The 21,662-nt window shown below is 55.8% G+C and overlaps 1 protein-coding gene across 2 annotated transcripts in view; it reads left to right on the top strand.

Annotated features, from left to right (window-relative positions):
- LOC122379089 overlaps positions 1 to 21,662 on the top strand; it is a 178,139-nt gene that overhangs the window by 121,586 nt on the left and 34,891 nt on the right. For both annotated transcript variants that reach the window (XM_043361019.1, XM_043361020.1), the window contains exons 6-8: positions 4,739 to 4,874; positions 7,773 to 8,011; positions 19,626 to 19,768. In XM_043361019.1, the coding sequence (XP_043216954.1) occupies positions 4,739 to 4,874; positions 7,773 to 8,011; positions 19,626 to 19,768 (518 nt within the window). The remainder of the gene's footprint in view (positions 1 to 4,738; positions 4,875 to 7,772; positions 8,012 to 19,625; positions 19,769 to 21,662) is intronic.

Genomic DNA, 21,662 nt, shown 5'->3' with positions numbered 1-21,662 from the left:
TCGACGCGGTGGAGTGGATGACGCGGCGTGTCGACGATGGCGATGTTGTCGCCGTCACGTCCATCGACTTGAGCCGGGCGTTTGACAGTGTTGACCATGACGTTCTGCTTAGAAAGCTGTGCTGGTATGGTATTGATCCAAGACCACTCTGCTCCTTGTCGGCACTGCCCAAAACCTTAAGAAAACCTCATCCTTCCACCTTAACCTGCCAGGCTACTTACTAACACCCTCGCCATTTGTGAAGATGCTGGGAGTGACCCTAGACCCCACCTTATCCTGGGAAAAGCACATCTCCAACGTTGTCAAAAAGTGCAATTCCATCCTTATATGTCTGTATAAAATTCGCCATCATCTCAGACCCGACATCCTTAAGCTCCTTATCCAGTGTCATACCTTTCCTCACATCCTGTACTGCCTCTCTGTCTGGGGTGGCGCCGCTGCATGCCACCTTCACCGTGTGCAGAAGGCGATGAATTTTGGTGCGAGGGTTGTCTCTGGCGTGCCCAGGCATCACCATGTATCGCCGATCCTAGCTGCGCTGGGCTGGTGTGACGTGCGCGAGCTGGTTGAGCGCCGTGACTGCCTCGGCGTCTACAGGGCGCTGAGGGACCCGCACGCTCCCGCGGCGATCCGCTCCCTGTTCGTCCCTCGTACAGCGGTTTCCCGGCGCAGCACCCGGTCGACTGAGGCGGGCGCTCTCGAGCTGCCTCCATACCGCCTGTCCGCGTCGCGCCGCGCGTTTTCTTACCGAGCGGCCGCGGCGTGGAACCGCCTGTCGCCGGCTGTCACCGGCTCTGTAACCCGCGCCGAGTTTCTGCGCCGGCTATCGAACTAGTCGAGGGTCTGGTTTGTCCGACTTTGGTCCGTGTTTTTATATACCCATCTCGTGATTGTGATTTACTGTGATATTGACTGTGTCATGTTTTTATCTATGTACTCTGACTCGGACCAAATATTAAGCCACTATGTGGAAATGTCCTCAATACACCGAACTTGAACTTGGTCAGAAGAGATCGGCGATTCGAACGATGTATAATATGACATGTGCTAGAGTGTGCTACTTAACATAAAGCTTCATATGTATGCCGCCATCTCCAGTTAATAATTGTCCTGTTATTGTGTCCACAATATTCGGCAAAAGTGGTTATTTAAGTTTATATAATGAAAATAGTGGTTTCTAGGGCTTCTACGTAAACTCAGCTTCACAGCCATGCCACTAATTTTTAATATTTTCGCATCGAAAGTCTTACAAATTAATGTTCCTCTCACTCTACTTTTTAGGGTCCGCCGGTGGTGTCCGCGCGCCTCTCGACAAACTTCGATTTTGCGGTCAGTTTTACCAAAGATAATTATTTTTTAGGAGGTAAAAATGGCACCATCGGATAGTTTGGACTATTTTGCACACGATTAGACTGCTTTTTACTCAAAAGAAGAGAAACATTATTTTGAATTTATGCGTGCTAATTCTGAAAAAGGGCCACTGTGCCCTGGTGGCGGCGGCACGATTTGAAGCTCCTCTGTCTGAGCTGCCGGCGTCAGCCACTCGACGCTCCAGCTGCTCAAGGCGGGTGAGGATCTGCTGCGGACTGACCTTTCCGTAGAAGTGACCTGTCTGACTGAACACTCCCCCGGGGCCCTATCTGCGCACAGCTGTTCTCCCCTCAGAACATTCCGGGTTCGGTCCACGGCCTCACTGAACGTCGTCGCCCCCTGTGATACGATAGCTACTTTATATCGCTCTGGCATCGCGTCCAAAAAGCAGTTGAACAGAACAATGCCACTTACACTGCCCGGGAATGCCTCGTGCACCAGCTTTTTGAATTTAATCAAAAACACATCGAACGAGTGATGCTGCCGAGGCTCGAGTTTCAAAGACCGGAGCTGGGAGCGATCGTCAACTGAGTTGGGGCGGTGAAAGAACCCTTTCAGGCCATCCACGGTACGCCCGAACGTGGTGCGCTGATCGTCTGTCAGCGAGTCGAAAGCGTCTCTGGCCACGCCCGTCAGACAGAGCGGCAGAAAACGCACGCGCTGCTCATCATTGAGACTGGGATCGAACGCAAAGAATGCCTCCAAATGGGTCAAAAACCTCCAAAAAAAAATCTTCCCCAGAAAATTTTGGAGCCGATGCCGCCGACAGACCACCGAACTGACCACCAACCCGCCCCACCGAGTGCTTCTGCTCGGTCTCTGACCTCTCGGACACAACACCCTTTTCGAGTTCGGTAGGCATTATCGGTCGAAAGATTGCCGGTGCAATATACACGACAGTTGACACAATACACAAACACCGACACTACACACAATATGTCTCCATGCACCAATCCCAGAATGGACTGATCTTTCGACGAGGTTGAGGGCCGGCGACGAATGGCGATCTCCAGTAGCGAAGCCCCTCTCCGAAGGCAGTCGACAGCCGATAGGTACAGCTCGCTCGAGTGACGGCCAGCCGAAGCTGAGGCAGCGCGGCGCACGCGGCGCGCTCAGCCCGGCCGGTAGCAGCGAGCCGACGAAAAAATCTCCTATTCCGTGAGGCACAACGGTGTGGCGCGCCTTTGCCGTGCCAATACAATAGCGCACAGCGGCTCAGCGATACGATTACGGATTCGGAGCACTGAGTCCGCCGCACCAGACACGCTCAGCACTCGGGACGGCAGCTGCTGCGCGACCGCACACCCTCCGCAGCCGTCCACCACCTCACTGCGACCGCACACCCTCCGCAGCCGTCCACCACCTCACTGCGACCGCACACCCTCCGCAGCCGTCCACCACCTCACTGCGACCGCACACCCTCCGCAGCCGTCCACCACCTCACTGCGACCGCACACCCTCCGCAGCCGTCCACCACCTCACTGCGACCGCACACCCTCCGCAGCCGTCCACCACCTCACTGCGACCGCACACCCTCCGCAGCCGTCCACCACCTCACTGCGACCGCACACCCTCCGCAGCCGTCCACCACCTCACTGCGACCGCACACCCTCCGCAGCCGTCCACCACCTCACTGCGACCGCACACCCTCCGCAGCCGTCCACCACCTCACTGCGACCGCACACCCTCCGCAGCCGTCCACCACCTCACTGCGACCGCACACCCTCCGCAGCCGTCCACCACCTCACTGCGACCGCACACCCTCCGCAGCCGTCCACCACCTCACTGCGACCGCACACCCTCCGCAGCCGTCCACCACCTCACTGCGACCGCACACCCTCCGCAGCCGTCCACCACCTCACTGCGACCGCACACCCTCCGCAGCCGTCCACCACCTCACTGCGACCGCACACCCTCCGCAGCCGTCCACCACCTCACTGCGACCGCACACCCTCCGCAGCCGTCCACCACCTCACTGCGACCGCACACCCTCCGCAGCCGTCCACCACCTCACTGCGACCGCACACCCTCCGCAGCCGTCCACCACCTCACTGCGACCGCACACCCTCCGCAGCCGTCCACCACCTCACTGCGACCGCACACCCTCCGCAGCCGTCCACCACCTCACTGCGACCGCACACCCTCCGCAGCCGTCCACCACCTCACTGCGACCGCACACCCTCCGCAGCCGTCCACCACCTCACTGCGACCGCACACCCTCCGCAGCCGTCCACCACCTCACTGCGACCGCACACCCTCCGCAGCCGTCCACCACCTCACTGCGACCGCACACCCTCCGCAGCCGTCCACCACCTCACTGCGACCGCACACCCTCCGCAGCCGTCCACCACCTCACTGCGACCGCACACCCTCCGCAGCCGTCCACCACCTCACTGATCCAGAGCATCACTGATATAGCGCATCACTAATCGCGCACTCCACCGCACTGCTGCGGCACCGCACTGAACCAGCGCATCACTGACCAGCGAATCACTCACGGTGCAAACGTCCTCGCCGTGATCCGGTCTGGGTCTTCTCAGAGCCGGGGCACTCCGACACGCAGCTGGGAAGGGTTCTTTCTTCTTGAGTGCAGCCATCTCGGCCGGACCGGCGGCCAGGTTATCAGCGAGCCCATAGCGGTCGGGCGCAGGGCCGACCAGCAAAAGCAGAAACACCGCTGCCACCAGATGTAAGCGGTTGCCGCGGCGGCTTCGACCTGCCGCCGGCTGCGGCCGCTCCGACTGCCTGTCGCCTCCACATGACTTTATGTATATCAGTAAGTCGCACAAACAGTAAAGCAATCATCACTTAAATTCGGCAGCTGACCTATCAGCCTGGGGACCTATCAGCCTGGGCCAGCAGCACCCTGAGGGGAAGGAAGGGTTCAACGTCCAGCCGTCTATAGAGCCTTGGTCCAGCCGTCGCCGTGGTCTGTCGGCGTCTGAGTCAGGAGTTTTCTAAGCCAATAATTCGCGCCGCACGCACACTGCACGCACAGTGCGTGCGACGCCGGATGCTGGGGTCACCCCGCAGCCACTGAGGCTCCTCGTGGTGGGATATCGCCAAATAGCGAGAATGCAGTGCATCCGCACTCTACATATAATTTAAACATAACTGCTATATGAATTTTGCTTTACTTGTCAAAATCGAATATTCTATTTTTTCCAAGTTCAAAAAATATATCACCTATCCTGCAATCCAGGTAAAATAGACGCTTTCCGCGTCGTTGGCGTTCCCGTTGTTCTATGTACCCTGATTGCTCCATGCCCCTTGCCGCCGTCTGTTATCTCGACTCGGAATGTGTTCTCAGAAATTGATTAACATGTGTGTGTGTGTGTGTGTGTGTGCGTGTGTGTGCGTGTTTCAGTGGGTCGGCGAGGGTGTCGGTGCTGAGGTGCTGCGCGGCAGGCTGGTGCTGGTCCGGCTCCTCTGTAAGGATGCAGCCAGTGCTCTGCGGGCCCGTTTCGCCCCCTGTCTGGCGTTCCGCGTGGCCGGCACACAAGGCAAGTGAACACAGAGTGCCAGGGACGTGAGTACGTTATTGGTGAAAAGCCTATGACAGATAGATAAGAGGCGGTGTTCTCCAGTAGGGGAGGGTGGGAAAAGATGCCCAGGGGTTCATATATTTTTCGAAAATCACGCACGGAAAGCAAAAGCAAGAACTTGAGAGTTTCAACGGAAGCCGACATCATTTTTCTCCACAAAATTTCACACTTTCGTGCTTGAAATATGATAACTTTCTTGTTGTTCATTATTTTCCTGAAGTAGTGCAAGAGGCATCTTACCCCAGAGGGTGGGAAAGACGCCCCTGGCGTTGGGAAAGATGCCCATCCTTAATATAAGTGACGTCAATGGGCACGTGAATTGCCGGAACGAATCAGGTCCCTTCTAGCCTGTGGTAGACACTTAAACGCCAATGTAAGGGCCCTTAGATCACGTGACCTAGGGTCAACTTTTGACCTTTAGACCTTTCGAGGTCAACATACATATGTTTCGATGCGGATCGACGAGAGGATCACGATGGTGCTATTAGTTTGTTCCTAGCTGGGATACCTTGAAAGTTATTCGAGAAAAACTTCATATATATGTATAGTGCCGCTATTTTGACTTCCTTGTAGCTCCTGTGACGTCATCTTTGACCTGACCTGAAAACGACCTCAGTAACAATTATAGACCTTATCCGTGTGTACCCTTTACCGTTTACCGCTTGTCGCTATCTTGCTTTATTCTCGAGATCTCGCTGTCGCTCCCGCTCGTAATAATGGACAGGTCATAAAAATGACCTGACCTGAGGTCAACGCAGGGCGATAACCACTCTTTTTATTATCGCATATGAATGACAATTGATAAGGCTTTAATCGTCATCAGACAAAATTGCAACTTTCAGTGGGGAAAATATCAAGGTCACTCTTTGAAAAATAGGACAAAAGATCACGTGATCAAAATTTTCAAAAATTGAAAATCCGAGATAGCCAAAATGTTTGTTGGTTGATTGTGAGTTGAGCCATATGAAGTTTTATCGTGAAAAAACTAATAGTTTCTGAGTTATAGGCCGCCAAACATAGGGCTGCAGCGCAAACTCCAAGAATTGCCCGAGGCTATATCTCGGAAACCGTTGTTCGAAGAAAAAAATCCTTGCCACAGCTGGCTTCCCCGCCCATCACAACCCATTAGACCAATTTTAAGCAAAAAATAAAATATGAGGGTGCAGGGCACTTGTCGATTTGTCGTGGAACGCCCCACAAGCGCATCTGACGGCTACCTACCTGCAACTCTGTGGGCCCCACACTGGGGACTCTGAGGGCTCCCAGCGACGCCTGAGAGTACCACGCCGGTCTCCAGGATCCCACAGGGCTCCTGAAGGCCTCTACCGACCCCTTGCTGGCCTCTCGAAGACCCCTTGCCCCCATGCCCGTGTCTCTGAGGAGTGAGGACCCCCACGACGGTGCCTTTGAAAAATAAAAGTCCACCGGCGACTGTGAGGGCTCCATACAGAAGGGCCCTACACCGCCACCTCTGAGACACAGTGTCTCTTTAGGCCCCACATCGACGACTCTGAGGGTCCCACACCGGCGCTTCTGGGGCCCCACACCGGTGCCTCTGGCAGACAGCCACCGATAACTGTAGGTGCTACACCGGTGACTTTCGAGGGCCCAACCGGCGTCTGAGAGTCCCATGCCGATCTTTAAGGACCCCACAGGGCTCCTGAAGATAGTGCCGGCCCTCACTTGCCGGCCTGTGAAGACTCGTTGTTGGCATCATATGGCCCGTTACCGGCCTCTGAGGGCCCTTTGCCGGTCTCTGAGAGGCGCTACTGGGTTATTAAGCATTCGCACCAACAACTCCAAGGGCCACACACACAGTCATCTGTGAGGGGTGTGGGCTCAGCGCCACACCAGTGTCTGAAAGATCACCACAACGGCGTCCATGTGAGGGCCTCACACCAGCACCTCTGAGGGTCCACACCGGCTCCTTTGTGGTTCCTGCACCAGTGCCTCTGAGGGCCACACGCCGATACCTTTGAAGGTCCTACGCCAGTACCTAAGGTCCCATACCGGCGGCCCTGGGTCGGCTCTACGGTCTACATATGTATACACCAGTGCTTCTGAGGGCCCCACCGGCGTCTGGGCCTCAGGGTTGTATACGACTCAGAGTTGAATCATGAATCGACTCAAGAATCAGTCATTTTGCTTCGAGTCATGAGTTGAGTCGAATCAAACAATTTGAAAGCTTATTGAATCATGAGTCGAGTCGATTCACATATGTATATTGTATATATAGGCCATTTGAGTCAGAGTTTGAGTCGATTCAAGGCAATGCGAGTCACATTTTGAATCGATTCAAGGTAACTTGTCACAGTCTGCTCCAGCCGCCAGGTAAGATAAATTTATTGTAAAGTCATGAAACTGCTAGTGAGCATCTTTTATGTTTTGGCTGGCATCAGCTATCTATTATATTCAACTTGGCAAGCCAGCATTGCAATTGCCTCAGCCTGTATTTATGCCTATATGTAATCACTACATCTGTGGACTGTTACTGAAATACTCACATTTGGTTGGCTTTGTGAGTGCTAGTAAGGGACACTAACAAGTATGAGAGAGATACCAGTTTACAATTGAAATAAAACCTTACCTATATAATTGTCTCTATCAAAGTTATCTAGAAAGACCATCAATATCCTTCACATTTTTCTTTTCCGATGACTCACAATTGCTGATTCGTGGTCGCGCATGACGTCACAAATAACTATTTGTCAATAAGATAAAAAATGAAGTTTTTCCTATTTCGTCAATAGATGGCAGGAAGCAGAGCGCTTACGGTCACACTGCGCCGCAGCACACCTTTGGCGTCCACTGACTAACTGCTGGCTGAGAGTGCGGCTGTGTTTTGCGCTGCTGCAGGCGAGCCGGAGGCGCCGGCGGCAGCCGGCCCCGTCTCGCTGCCGCTCGGTCTTGGAGTGGCCGGCGTGCTGGTGCTTTACGTGGCCGCCCTGGCCGGCTACCTGGTGTACCGGCGCCGGCGCCGGCGCGCCGGCCACCGACTCATCGAGGACGCCCTCATGGGCAAAGGCAGCAGAGCGGACAGCTCGCCGACGGTCCGCCGGCAACCATCCAACAGCAACAACAACCACGACCACAAGGTGAGCTTCATCAGCTCCTTTCGAGCGCTCTTCAGTCGGCTCCTAGCAGCTGTTCCCGTCGGGCGATTAGTACACACTGCATCATTGGCACATTTCTGGGTGTCATTGGACCAGAAAGACATTTCAAAATCCATTAGCATGGATGGAGTCTGATGAGAGTTCTCGTAATGTCGCAGATCGACTTCTCGATAGATTGCCATTCCCATGCCCACCTGCAACTTTAACCTGCGGGTTTTTACTCGGTGGTGGTAACGGGTGTCTACTAAATAATGAGAAAAGTTCAAGCAGTTAATACGCACTTTTAATGGTAATACAAAATACAATTAAATCCGCTTACTAAATCCACCTTGGTAACGCAACGTTTCGGATTTATTAACCAGTGGCTTCATTCACCGTAGTAGGGTAAGTGCGGGTAAGAGTGCGCAGTTGGTAAGAGGATGTTGCCGGCCGTTTTCGTTGCTTGGCAACAAGACAGGCAACAGCCACCTACCGACTATAGAAAGAACTTCCCCTGACTGGTCTGCCATGCGAGAGGTAAGTTGACGGAAACGTCCTTACGCTTTTAGTCGGGGTTGATTTGTTTTTTTATATTTTTACGATGTTGAGATGTAGCAAAAAGTCATATAAGTTGAAACTGCCTTCCATTTTTTGCTGTTTCTTCCGTGTGTGTCTGACTATGGGCTTGGGCATATAATGCAATGCACGAACATGTCAGATCTTGCATCTTTCATCGCGTTATCAAATTATCTCGTCATGTTTGCCGTACCTGCTATTGGGCGCAAGAGTACGCAAACCTGATCTACATTTTGAAAAAGAAAAATCCAAAAAGGCAAATATGGGGCAGTAAAACTGCAAACTACACGGAATTCTCTGCTGCGTTCCAGAGCGTAAATCATCAACTTCTGATTCACAAACTAGAAGCGTCTTAGCATGTATCTGGCGCTGCTCTCAGCTGGCTCAAATTGTACCTCAGTAACAGGCAACAGCGCGTTGTCGTGCACGGGAAGTATTCGGAGTGGCGTCATGTTACGTCGGGCAAACCCGAGGGCGCTGAAATTTCAGCGTTATGCTTCGCTCTGTACGTTAATGACCTATCAATTGGTATGTCCTCCCGGGTACTTTTCTTTGCCGATGACGTCAAAATATTTCGTCAAATAACCAGTGCGAAGGATGGCGAAAGTTTGCAAGACGATCTTGAACACCTGAACCAGTGGTCAAAGACATGGCAACTAAGACTAAATCCTTCAAAGTGTAAGGAGTTTAGAATTACCTTAAAATCAAAGCCACTAGTCACATGATACAGGGTGTCTAAAAAATGTCACAGCTTTGAACATCTCCCGTTTCGTAACTACAAGGCCTACATCATTCAATTTTTTTAAGATTTAGTGGCAATGTATGTTGTATCAGAAGTGGAAATAGCCGCACGGCTTTAGTTCTCCCGCCTTGTCAATACAGGGTGTCCCAAAAATAATGTCACACCCTTCCAGCGTCAATTGCATGAAAATAACAAACATGAGAAGTGCGCTTTTCTTACATATGTATCCCACCTTCTCCCTGATACGGGCAAGCATACGGTCCGGGACATCAGATATCCTCATTATGATAATTATTTATGTTCTGAGCTGGATCAGTGTTTAATGTTGATATACCAAAAAGGGAGAAGCGGTTACCAACTCCCTCGAATGAAGAGCAAACCATCGCTCCGATACTTCCTGTCGATTCCATGTATGTTTCCAGTGCGCGGCCCCCGTGCGACCTCTCCGCGGTGCTGCCGCCGCACCGACTGAGCCGGCAGAGACCCAGCGCGGTCACGGCCAGTGGGCGGAGTTTAGTTGGGCCCGGCGCAACGTGATTGGCCAGCGCTACCATCCAATCCGCTGCGGGAATGAACGAGCCTCTATCCGGGTGCAAAATCTAATTAGCATTACGGGCCTATGACAAGTGCCCTAAATTTTGATATTTTGTTAAGAGACAATATTAGCCGTTTTCAGGACGGGCTATCCGACGAGTGCATCTAATGGGCAAAGCCATGGGCTCTGCACCCGGATGTGTTGAGAGCGGCAGAAGAGCGACAAGAGGCGAGGCGGGCCGTGACAGCCGAAGATCCTACAGCCAAGACGCGCTGGATCAACGCCAAGAAGCTTGCAGCAGAGGTGGAGGCACGAGTTTCTCGAGAGTCCTTTCGATAATTCGTCACCACTGAGCTGAATCGCCCGTCCAGCGTCGGTCGAGTCTCCCGAATGCTCAAGAAGTGGGAGGGAGGAGGAGATGACGAACACCGGGACGGCGAAGCGATGAAGATTGGCGACCGACTTCTCGTCTCCACCGAGGCAAAGGCGAACGCCGAGGCAAAGGCGAACGCCTTTGCACATCAATATGCCACTGTCTCGAGGCAAGTGAGGAGTCCCAAGATAGACCGAGCGGCGCGGGAGCGGCTGAACCGGATAGACCGACACGCATGCACCGTGTGTCAGAACGACCGCACCGGGTGCTGCTCGGCCTTCACTGAAGAGGAACTCGCTCAAGCCATCCAGAGGACGCAGCTGCGCAAGTCCCCCGGGCCCGATGGCATCACACCTGAACTGCTTAGGCACCTTGGTCCGGTGGCCCGGAGCGCACTGCTCCACCTCATCAACCAGTCATGGAAGACAGGAGTGGTCCCCCAAGAGTGGCGCTCGGCGACCGTGGTACCGATACCGAAAGCAGCGAAGGATAAGAGGCTCCTGTCAAGTTACCGGCCAATTGCCCTCACCAGCTGTGTAGGGAAACTAGCCGAGCGGACGCTGTTACCCCGGCTGGAGTTCCTGGCCGAAAAGCGCCGACTCATCCCCCCCCGAACAAGTGGGGTTCAGAGCAGAAAGATCGGCGGAAGACAGTATCGGGCGACTTGTGCAAGACGTGGAAGACGGATGGCAGAAGCCAAAGAGAGACAAACGGTCAAAACGCCAGGACGAAGAGTCAGCACAGAAGTTCCTCCTGACAGCCTTCAACTTCAGTAGAGCGTATGACGTCGTGGACCACAAGTTACTGCGTCTGAAACTCCTCGAGAGCGGCCTCCCCCTCTGCCCTGTCCGGTGGGTATGGGGATGGTTACGCGACAGAAGAGCGAGGGTCGAAGTTCAGGGAGCTCTCTCCAAGACGAGGATGTTCCGCGCCGGGCTGCCCCATTGGCAGTGTTCTGTCGCCCTACTTGTTCCTGTTGTGGGCGGCAGACCTGGCTGAGGCCCTCCGAGCGCCGGGCACCTCTCTTTACATCTACGCCGACGACACGGCAGTCCTATGCTCGGGCAACACCATTGAGGTGGCGAGAGGTCGAGCGCAGACAGCGGCAGATGCCCTCGTCGCGTGGGCTCACCACAACAAGATGCTGGTCGCCGGGGAGAAAACCCAACTACTGGTGCTCTCCCAGAACGCCCGAGACCCCGTCCGAGGCACCATTAACCCTCGCCGGCACAGGCCATTTTGCGTCCTTCGACGGCACAAGGGGGGGGGGGTACGACCCCCTTTGTGTTTGGCCCCTGATCGAGCTAGAGCTTCGCGGAAAAAGCGAGCGTGTTGCCCGTCACGGGAGGAAGCCGATGATACCCAATTTTAAGTCCTAGGTCATCGGGTGACCTTCCAGGTCAGGTCAATGACCCGAAAACCGGAAAAATCGGGACCTGTTAGAAAGTCGTAAAGTGTGGCTGCTATGTGGTTTTTCGGGGTGCTGATCACGAATATCGTGTTAGTTTTGATCAGAGATGATGTCTTTAAGCATTTAGACCAGTTCCGGTCAGGTCAGGTCAGGTCAACCGGTAGGGGTTGTGACGGGTATTCGTAATACGTGCCAACCGCCTCTGCCAACTTCGTAACATGTTACGAAGGCACCAAAACTACTTCGTAAATGTTCAAATGGCTGCTAAATTCGAATTTAGCTCCAAAAACTAGCCTAGAAACATATAAAACTCGAAAAAGTGAGCCGAGGTCACCCGAGGTCACCAAAGGTCAATGACCTGACCTGACCTTCAGGTGACATTGACACCCACCGTAATGTATGGGAGCAACATCAAATCACATGTTTGAACGTTTGAAACCACGAAAAGCTTGCAAACGCGCGGCTAATGCGAGCCGACATACGCCGAATCGCGATTCCGGCCAAACATGGTCTCAGAAAAGAGGTCACAGGTCAAAGGTCATTTGGGTCAGGGTCATGAAATTTTCAGGGTAAGTGTAAAATTGATCACTGCGAGGGTACTGAAAGTTTCGTCGCGATCGCTCGCTTTATACGCGAGTTATTTGCGAAAAACCTTAGGGGGGTTGCATCAACCCCCCCTCCCCTGTGCCGGCGAGGGTTAAGGTGGCAGGAAAGACGGTGCAGGCGAAAGACACCCTAGTCCTCCTCGGCATGGAGCTCGACCGCCGCCTCCAATTCGGTGCCTACTGTCGTCGACTCCGGAAACGAGTACAGTCGTGTACAGGTTGATGGTCCCCTACTCTTTATCCGCCGGGTTCCTATGGCTCAGCATTGGCAGCAGCCGCCTGGTACCGGTAGGCTGTGCCGCATGACCGGAGAGTTATGCGGCACGGTCTTCCCGCGCCGTTTGACATCGGCTTGTTGTTCGTCCTCTCGGCGTCTAGCGACGCGAAGCCTCGCGGCTTAGCATCCCTCTGCGCGCGGCCGCCATGGCCGCGATGTAACTTGTGCTCCTTGCAGTCTCTCTGGTTGGGGCGTGTATGCTTCCCGTCAGGCGGAACCGAAGCCCCATCTGCGCTGGGCACCGCAACAGAATGTGATCTGGGGTGTCGGCTTCCTCCTTACAGAGTGGGCAGAGGGCTCCGCCGCATGCTCGTTCATTGCAGGCGTCGCACTGCCGTGTGGGGCTCTTGCCGATGCGATGCAGGTACTGTTGCGACCCTGACCAGTGTCCGGCTCTCAGCTGGTGGACGTCGATAGCCGTCAGACGGTCCAGGCCAGACACTGTGGGTGGGCACGTTGTCCCCATCAGGGTTCGGAACCAGCCTGGGGGTCGCTGCTCTCGTGTGCGAGCGTCCGCCGCTCGCGCCGCTGCTCTATGCACTGTGCGCGTGTCCACCGGTACCTGCTCTTGGGGGAGAGATGCCGCCTCCTTGGCTAGGCTGTCGGCCATCTCATTTCCAGGCAGCCCGCAGTGGGACGGGACCCATTGAAGGCGCACCTGCCGCTCTCCATTGTCGGACACCAGGGCCAGAGCGTCCCAGACAGCTCGGTTCAGCTGCGTCCTTTGCTCGGCCGGGCCACTCCGTAGGGCAGATAGAGCTGCTTGCGAGTCGGTACACAGTATGATGGGGTCCTCCTCATGATCAGTGTGGTTGCCGATGTAGTTTAGTGTCTCGCGGAGTGCCACCATCTCCGCTCGGTAACTCGAGCAGAGCTTGCCCGCTGGTGCGCGGAGCTCGTGGCTCTCCCCGTCGGGCCACTCGATATAGCCGCCCGCTCCACCGTCCAGCACTCCTCCCGCGGCGGATCCGTCCGTCCAGGCCCAGGTCGCGCACTGGGGGAGGGACGCCAGGTGCAGGGCGGCCGCCTGTCGGCGGGTCTCCGCGGACGCTCCGGAGGGGGGTGTGGCTCCTATCCCCAGGTCAAAGACCACCGGGGGGGCCTCCTCCCACGGGGCGACGCTGGGCGGCAGCACCGGCTCGATCGGGGCCACGACACCTGCCATGTGCCAGGCCTCCAGACCCACCGTGCGCCAGCCCGTCACCGCCTTCAACCGTGGGTTGACGGTCGCGTCCGCTACTCGGCGTAGTGGGTCCTCTTCTGGGAGGGCTCTTGCCTTCGCGAGGAATCGCGCCGCCAGGGTGGTTTTCCGGGCCGTCACCGGAGCCAGTCCTGCCTCCGCCATCAGGGCTTCGGTGGGGGTTGAGCGCGTGCAGCCCGTTATGACGCGGGCGGCCTCCCTCATCTCCCTCTCCAGTACTTCCACGTGGGAGGGGGACGCGGCCGGTAGCCACGCTGCGGCGGCGTGCTCCAGCGCGCCTCTGACGTAGCCGTTGGCCACGATGCGGAGTTGCCGCTCTTCCAGCCCCCAGTCCCTGCCCGTCAGTCTCCTGAGGTGTTGCAGTCTCGGTCGGGTTCTCTGTCGCATCCTCTTGCAGTGCGGGCCGAAGTGGAGGAGGCGATCCAGCGTTACTCCGAGCAGGTTGAGAGTCTCGCGGGCCTCAACTCTCGCTCCAGCCACCCTGATGGACAGGTCCACTGCGTCCTTCGGCCACTGCGAGAGCACCAGGACCTGGGTTTTCTCTCCCGAGACGACCATCTTCGATGTCCTGGCCCATCTTGTCCAGCGCTCCCGGGACGGTGTGTCACCATCCCTGCGCGATGGTGACACACCGTCCCGGGAGCGCTGGATCGCGGTCAAGCGGCGCGCGGCCGAACTGGAGAAGAAGGCCATCATCGCACACTTCAAGGACTTCGTCTCCACCACCTTGAACAGGCCAGCCAACGTCGGCAGGGTCCACAAGACGCTGAAGAAGTGGGAGCGATGTTGTGACGATGAGCCCAGGGACGGCCAAGCGATGCTGAAGGGAGACCGCCTCATCGTAACCGACCGCGATAAGGCAGAGGCCTTCGTCCAAGAGTATGCGAGAGTCTCGAAGCAGGTGCGCATACCGAAGCTGGACCGCGATACCAAGAGGCAGCTACGGGAAGAGCACCGCTCCTGCCGCGGGTGCGGCGATCGACGAGAAGGAGCATGCGGTCCCTTCAGCGTGCAGGACCTGGTCAGAGAGCTCAGCGGACTCCAGCTCAAGAAGGCCCCCGGACCAGACGGCATCTCGAACGAGATGCTCCGACATCTAGGACCGGTGGCTCGCAAGGTCCTGCTGACCATCATCGACATGTCGTGGCGGACCGCAGAGGTCCCGAGGCAGTGGCGACAAGCGACGGTGGTCCCCATCCCCAAGGCGGGGAAGGACAAGCGACTCACCGCGAGCTACCGCCCCATCGCTCTGACCTCGCACGTCGGCAAGTTGGCTGAGCGACTCATCAAGCGACGTCTCACCTTCCTGGCCGAGTCCCGCGGACTGGTCCCACCGGAGCAGGTCGGCTTCAGGGCTGGCCGATCGGTCGAGGACAGCATCGGCAGACTCGTCCAGCAGGTGCAAGACGGATGGAATCGGCCCAAGTCCAGACGTGCAGACCCACCAGAAGGCACCACCGCCCAGAAGTACGTAATGGTCGCGTATGACTTCGCGCGCGCCTATGACGTGGTGGACCATCGCCTCTTACGTCTGAGACTGCTAGAGCTGGGACTCCCGCGCTGCATGGTGCAGTGGACGTGGCAGTGGCTCCGAGACCGACAAGTCGCCGTCGAGGTGAACGGAGTGAAGAGTGGCGAACGGGTGTTTCGGGCGGGCCTACCGCAAGGTAGCGTCCTGTCCCCGCTCTTGTTTTTGTTGTGGGCGGCACCCCTCGCACACTCCCTCAAGGCGATCCAAGGATGCACACCCTATATGTACGCCGACGACACTGCAACCCTGTGCGCGGGTGCGAGTATCGAGACGGCCAGACACCGTGCCCAGCAAGCCGCTGACACGCTTGCGCTGTCATCGGCTCGGGTCGCCGGGTGGAGCGCTTTGTAGACCAGCTGTCACGTCAGACCAGCGCGGGGGAGGGGCTCGTCTCGGTGGTTGGCGTGGGCTGGGGAGTGGTGTGGGGCGTGTTGGTGGACCATGGGGGCTGGGCGGGTTGTGTGGTCACTTGCTGCATTGCACATTTTGCGTCGCTTAACAATTGCATTCCTGTTTTTGCTAAGCACAATGCACGGAAGACCTAGCGAATATAATTTACTTGTGCATTGTGCAAAACGTGATTTGGCACGGTATCGAGGCAACCATAGGTCTTGTGCCACATATATGCATGATATTTAGGCAATACGCTTATGAAAATGGTAGATTGATCGGATTGATCCTGGATGTAAATTCGTATGCTAAATGTCGACATGTAATAAATGAACGGATGAATCAATCAATCAATCAATCGACAATCGACATGTAGATATAAAACCGTATAAATGGCTCGCAACCACTAAAATCAAACCAGATCCTAACTCGGAAAAGTAGCCGGAGCCCCGATGAGGCTCGAACCGGGACTCCACGTAGAAAGTTTTGCCAATGATCCATCATCATTCCACCAAGCTAGAGCGACCGGCACCCGAAACCACAAAAACATTCATTGACTTTGCTGCCGACCTCCCCCCGCCGCCCGCCCGGCCAGACTTTGCCCCGGCCGTGGCCACCATCCGGTGTAGCTCGGCGTAGGAGTGCTAGACTGTCAAACTGACCGGTAGTGAGAGGCCCGGTTCGAGACGCTTCGCGTGCTGGATGTTTATTTCTGTGTCCGAGGCTATGCGATTAGTCCACCTTTCAGAAAGATTATTTGGTGACAGGTCTGTTTTCTTTCTTTGCTGCAATTCATGAGGAGACCGTATGGACCCTTACCTGTCCTTCCGCACCCCACTTGGGAGATGGGTGTTTGAACCCCCCTGGGTTTTGTGAATATCTCTAAAGCGAATTTTTGGAGGGTGGATTACGATCGGTTCTATGCGACAAGTGACCACACACACCCAGCCCCAGATCCGCTCACTCCCTCCCCACATCACCCCCGCCCCACACCACACTCCAGCCCGCCTCATCCACCGAGCCGAGCTAAATAGACAAGCCTGACCTTTACCCCCCCCCCTCCCCCCAGCCGGTGTAACGCAGCGTCCGGTCAAATCGCTCTACCAGGCGACCCGAGCCGGTGTCATACAGTGTGGGTAGGCTGTGCCGCTTCACTCTCGGGTCATGCGGCACAGCCTACCGGTACCAGGCGGCTGCTGCCAATGCTGAGCCATAGGAACCCGATGGATAAAGAGTAGGGGACCATCAACCTGTACACGACTGTACGTCCCCGGCTGGCTCACCTGCGCCGCCTCGGCGGGCGCAGCTGGGGCTTGGACGAGGATGCCCTGAGGACGGTAGCCAACGGCTACGTCCGCGGGGCGCTAGAGCACGCCGCCGCCGCGTGGCTGCCGGCGGCCGCCCCCTCGCACGTGGAGCTCCTGGAGCGGGAACTGCGGGGGCGGTCCGTATCATCACCGGGTGCCCGCGATCTACACCGTCCCACGCGCTGATGGCGGAAGCTCGACTAGCCCCGATGGAGGAGAGGGGATGGACGCTGGCCGCCAGGCTGCTGGGAAGAGCGTTGGCCCTGCCACCGGGGGAGACCCCCTGCGCGCGACCGCCGAGGCCTCGGCGCCGGCGCGCCTGGCCTCAGTCCGGGGGTGGAGAGAGCGGGGCCGCCGGGCCTGGGAGAAGGCCGGAGTCGCGCTACCGGTGGAGCCGCCGGTGCTTCCTGATGATACCGCCGTGGCGGCAGACATCAGGCGTCACCTTCCGGATGGACGTGGGCCCCCTCCGGGCCGGCGCCGCGGCGGCGGAAAAGGAGCGCGCGGCCGCCCTGCACCTCGCGTCCCTGTCGCAGTGTGCCGTCTGGATGTGGACGGACGGGTCCGCGGTGGGCGGAGTCTCGAGGGGCGGAGCTGGGGCCGTGCTGGTCTGGCCGGATGAAGAGGCCGAGGACCCCGGCCGGACAGCTATGCTCCAGTTACCGCGCAGAGATGGTAGCGCTGGTGACCGGCCTGGAGACCCTAACCCAAAAAGACAGAGACCAGGACCTGCCCATCGTGGTCTGCACGGATAGCCTCTCAGCAGTGGCGACCCTGCGCAACGGCCCGGCCGCCCAGACCTCCCCGCTGGGAGTAGTGGCTTGGAGAGCCATGTCCGCCCTCTCGGATGATGGCCGGACTATCCACGTCCAGTGGGTCCCCTCGCACTGTGGTGTGGAGGGTAATGAGCGAGCCGACAGGGTGGCCCGAGAGGCCGCCGATCTACCACAGGACAGCGTGCCTGTAGACATCAGGACAATCACCCGAGCGGTGGCTAGGGCCGCCCGCGACGACACGGTCCGGGCCTGGCCCCCCGGCTGGTTCCGGTCGCTGATGGGGGGGGGGGCGATTCCCCCCACCGCGACCGGTGGCGGGGCTGGACCGGGAGAGAGCGGTGGATGTCCACCAGCTGCGTGCCGGGCACTGGTCGGGCTCTAGGGCCTATCTGCAAAGGATCGGTACCGTTCCCTCTGTAGGATGTGAGGCCTGCCGCGACGAGGGCTGTGTGGCGGCCCGCTGCCCCCTGTGTAATGAGGAGCCTGACACGCCGGCACACGTGCTGCTGAGATGTCCGGCGCTGATGCGACTGAGACATACAACCCTGGGTCACATCCATCCCAGGCTGGAGGAGGTCCGGGAGACCTGAGTGGTGGCGGCGCTGGCGGCCGCCGCCAGACGCTTCCAGAGCCGTCTGGCAATGCCCCCATGAGGAGCAGAGGGAGCAACAACAACAACAACAACAACAACAACAACAAGTGCACCTAATTTGACAAAATCTGCGCGTAATCTCTTTTACAGCAATTATCTTTATTTTATGAATTTATTTCAGTGTTTTAATCGATGATGCTCTCTGATAATATGACAAAGCACGCATATAAGCAATTAGTGCAACCCTAGCTGATAGCTACTAAGAGACACACTGAACCTAATTTGACCCAATCTGCACCTAATCTGCCCCAGATGTGCACCAAATGTGTATCAGATGGCCGTCGTGAAGACGGCTATTGACAAGAATCGGCGCTTGAGCTGAAATGTGCTTTGCCAAATTTTCAAGGCGATTGAATTAAATAAGTTATCGCCGAAAAACAGGCTCTTATGTATAACTTATGTTAGGGTATAACTCTTATGTTAGGGTCTGAAATCCATGGTAGTGTAGCGACAGCGTACGTACAGAGCAGATGGCGCTGGTGGCGGGCTCGAGTATGGCCGAACGCAAGCCTCTGCCCGGGCCTGAATTGACCTTAGCATTATGAGTGAATGAGAAGTACAGTCCACAGCAGAAGTAATGTATGGTTTCAGTCATGGGTAGGTTCTGCTTCTGAAGCCTAGGAACGATCAGCCAGACTGCAACGAGACTTTAAATGTAGCTTACACGTATCTTCACCCTTGCAGCTACAACTTTATCTATTGACGTCTTCTTTTCAATCAGTCCGCATTTAAAAATCGTCGGTCAAAGCCAGCCGTTGAGATTGGTAAAACCACACATTACTTTAGCGGTGGGCTGTACCTTTCATAATCGTTATAATACTATACATAGTATTATTATAAGTATTATAATAATACTATGATGTGCACCTAATTCTCACATACTAATTCAATTCATGCTAATTCATGCATACACATGACGTTACATTTTAGACTGACTCCCCTGTCACTAGCTGGCAATGGCGCACCTCTCAAGGGAAAAGTCACCCCCTCGAGCACCATGCCCCCCTTTTTGATGATATCTAGCTACGCCACTGCCTATAACTCACGACAGGACACAACTGGGGCCTGATTCACGGCCGCGCTGCCAGACGCTGCCAACCGATTTCGCGAGCTGACGTCACACTTGTGGTAGTGTTGGAGCATTGGGCTTGTTGATTTTCCATGGAAATCCAATTTGACACGTGTGCTGGCAGCGGCCGTGAAACGGGGCCCAGGTCTGACCATTTGACTGACGCCGCCAGGAGCGGTCCGAGCTGGCGTCGAGCCCGAGTCACGGCTCTGCTGGCTCCAGCGAGGTGAACGAGCGGCTCCCAGAGCCAGCGTTGGCCACCCTGGTGGGCGCCGACCGGCAGGCCCACAGCCTCGATGATGACGACGATTTGAGGTTAGTGCCGGCTGGACCTTTAGCCCGGCCCTGTTGAGGTCTAGCAGGTTTAAGGTCCTATTTGAGGGGTGGGTAGGTGGGGGCAAAGGGCATTTCGCCATCTGATAACCTACATGATGGGGTGGGGGGGGGGTCCGTTTGACCCAACCCAGCCGTTCGGCTATTGATAGAGCTAGAGCTTTGCGAAAAAAGCGTGTTGTGGCGATAGGAAGCCGGAAGCCATTGTTACCCACGGTTTCAAGGTCCTAGATGATCTGGTTGACTTTCCAGGCTGGGCCAAAATTTCAAAATTAGAGTTTCAAAATCGGAACGCCAATCAATGGATCTCCAGCTGATCTACTAAGTGATAAAATTAAGTTCCAGAAATCGCATTAAAGAGGGACTAGGAAGGTAAACCCTTAATTTTTAGCCGGGAGACTGGGGCAAAGTGGCCATACTCATGTTTTTTTATGCCGACGCTTTATTTTCAAACTTCGAAATATTCTAATTGACCAGGCGCGCACACAGGATTTTTGAGTGGGGGGGGGGGACAACCTTCGAACTGGGCCCCCCATGCCGAAGGCCCCCCCCCCCCAAAAAAAAATACGGCCCACGGGGTATATTTCGGTTGGTTTGAAGCTTGAGCAATTGGTTTGTCAATGCATGGTAGGTAAAACAATTATTTCGGTACCAGCTTAATTTTGAAAACATATATATTTTTACGCTACCATGTTTTTTCTCAAATGCGACTCAGAGCCGGTACACTGTAAAAACCCATGTCAAAAGCCAGCACCCTGTACCTGCTTATTTCAAGCAGGCTAACTGGGTGCTAAATTTTAGCACCCTTTTCGAAAAATAGCTCCCTGTGCCGGCTTATTTTAAGCACCCTAAATGGTTGCAGCCATTTAGGGTGCTTAAGATAAGCCGGCACAGGGAGCTATTTTTCGAAAAGGGTGCTAAAATTTATCACCCATTTAGCCTGCTTAAAATAAGCAGGTATAGGGTGCTGGTTTTTGACATGGGTGCTAAACTTTTTTTTACAGTGTACATATACCTAATCATCTAATTTATTACGTAAAACACTTCATTAATAAACATTTTTGCAAGTCCCTCAGAAATCATTCCCGGGCAGCGACTGACTGCCGGCCGGCCGATCGGCCCCGGGTGGCTAGAAGCAGGGGCCGCCGGTCACTGTTTGGCCCGGATGTGTAGGAGTGGGAGCAGCACTCCTTTTTCACGTATATTCGCATATTTTTTTAGGCACATCGACATGAAATGTCATTATATCTGATACGATGCGGGATCACAGACTAGAGATCCAGCTTATAACTTATATTTAATGTTTAACCAATGAATCAAATCAACAGGACTATGTACGATGCATGTCGGACACGTACCCAGAATTTCGCCCAAGAGGGGGTCACCTGCTGGTCACCTGACCCCGGGCCCGCGAGTCACCCGGGGGCCCGGGGTCAGCTCAGGCAAGGATGTATCCAGGACCTTTCGATGGGAGGAGCGAGGCACGGTGGGTCCAGTCTCACTGGCAGACGGGTCTCTTTAAAACGGTTTTTGCATGAGAAAATGTGGAAGATCGGAGTTGACGTTTACAGACAAAGGAGCCAGAGGTGCCTCTCAGAGGTGCCAGTGAAAGGCCGTCAGATGCGCTGGTGTTGGGTCCTCACTAGCGCCGTTGCGGTGTCTTAGGGCTTAGAGACACTGGTTTGGCCATCATTGGCATGTGTGTGGCCCTGCAAAATGGCCTGCAAGTGGAAAGTGGCCCGTCATAGGCTGGCAAGGACACTCGGACATAGGCGCGGGAGCCGGGGGGGGGGGCAGTGGGGGCAGCTTGCCCCCCCCCCAACTCTGGGGCCGTGGGGGCGGTGCCCCCACAGCTTTGAGACGGAATACCACACTT

Source organism: Amphibalanus amphitrite, unplaced genomic scaffold (genome assembly GCF_019059575.1).
Source record: "Amphibalanus amphitrite isolate SeventyFive unplaced genomic scaffold, NRLGWU_Aamphi_draft 000071F_arrow, whole genome shotgun sequence".
NCBI classification, from domain to species: Eukaryota; Metazoa; Arthropoda; class Thecostraca; order Balanomorpha; family Balanidae; genus Amphibalanus; species Amphibalanus amphitrite.
The sequence above is the reverse complement of the archived record's forward strand: the minus strand, read 5'-3'. Positions and strand labels throughout refer to the sequence as shown.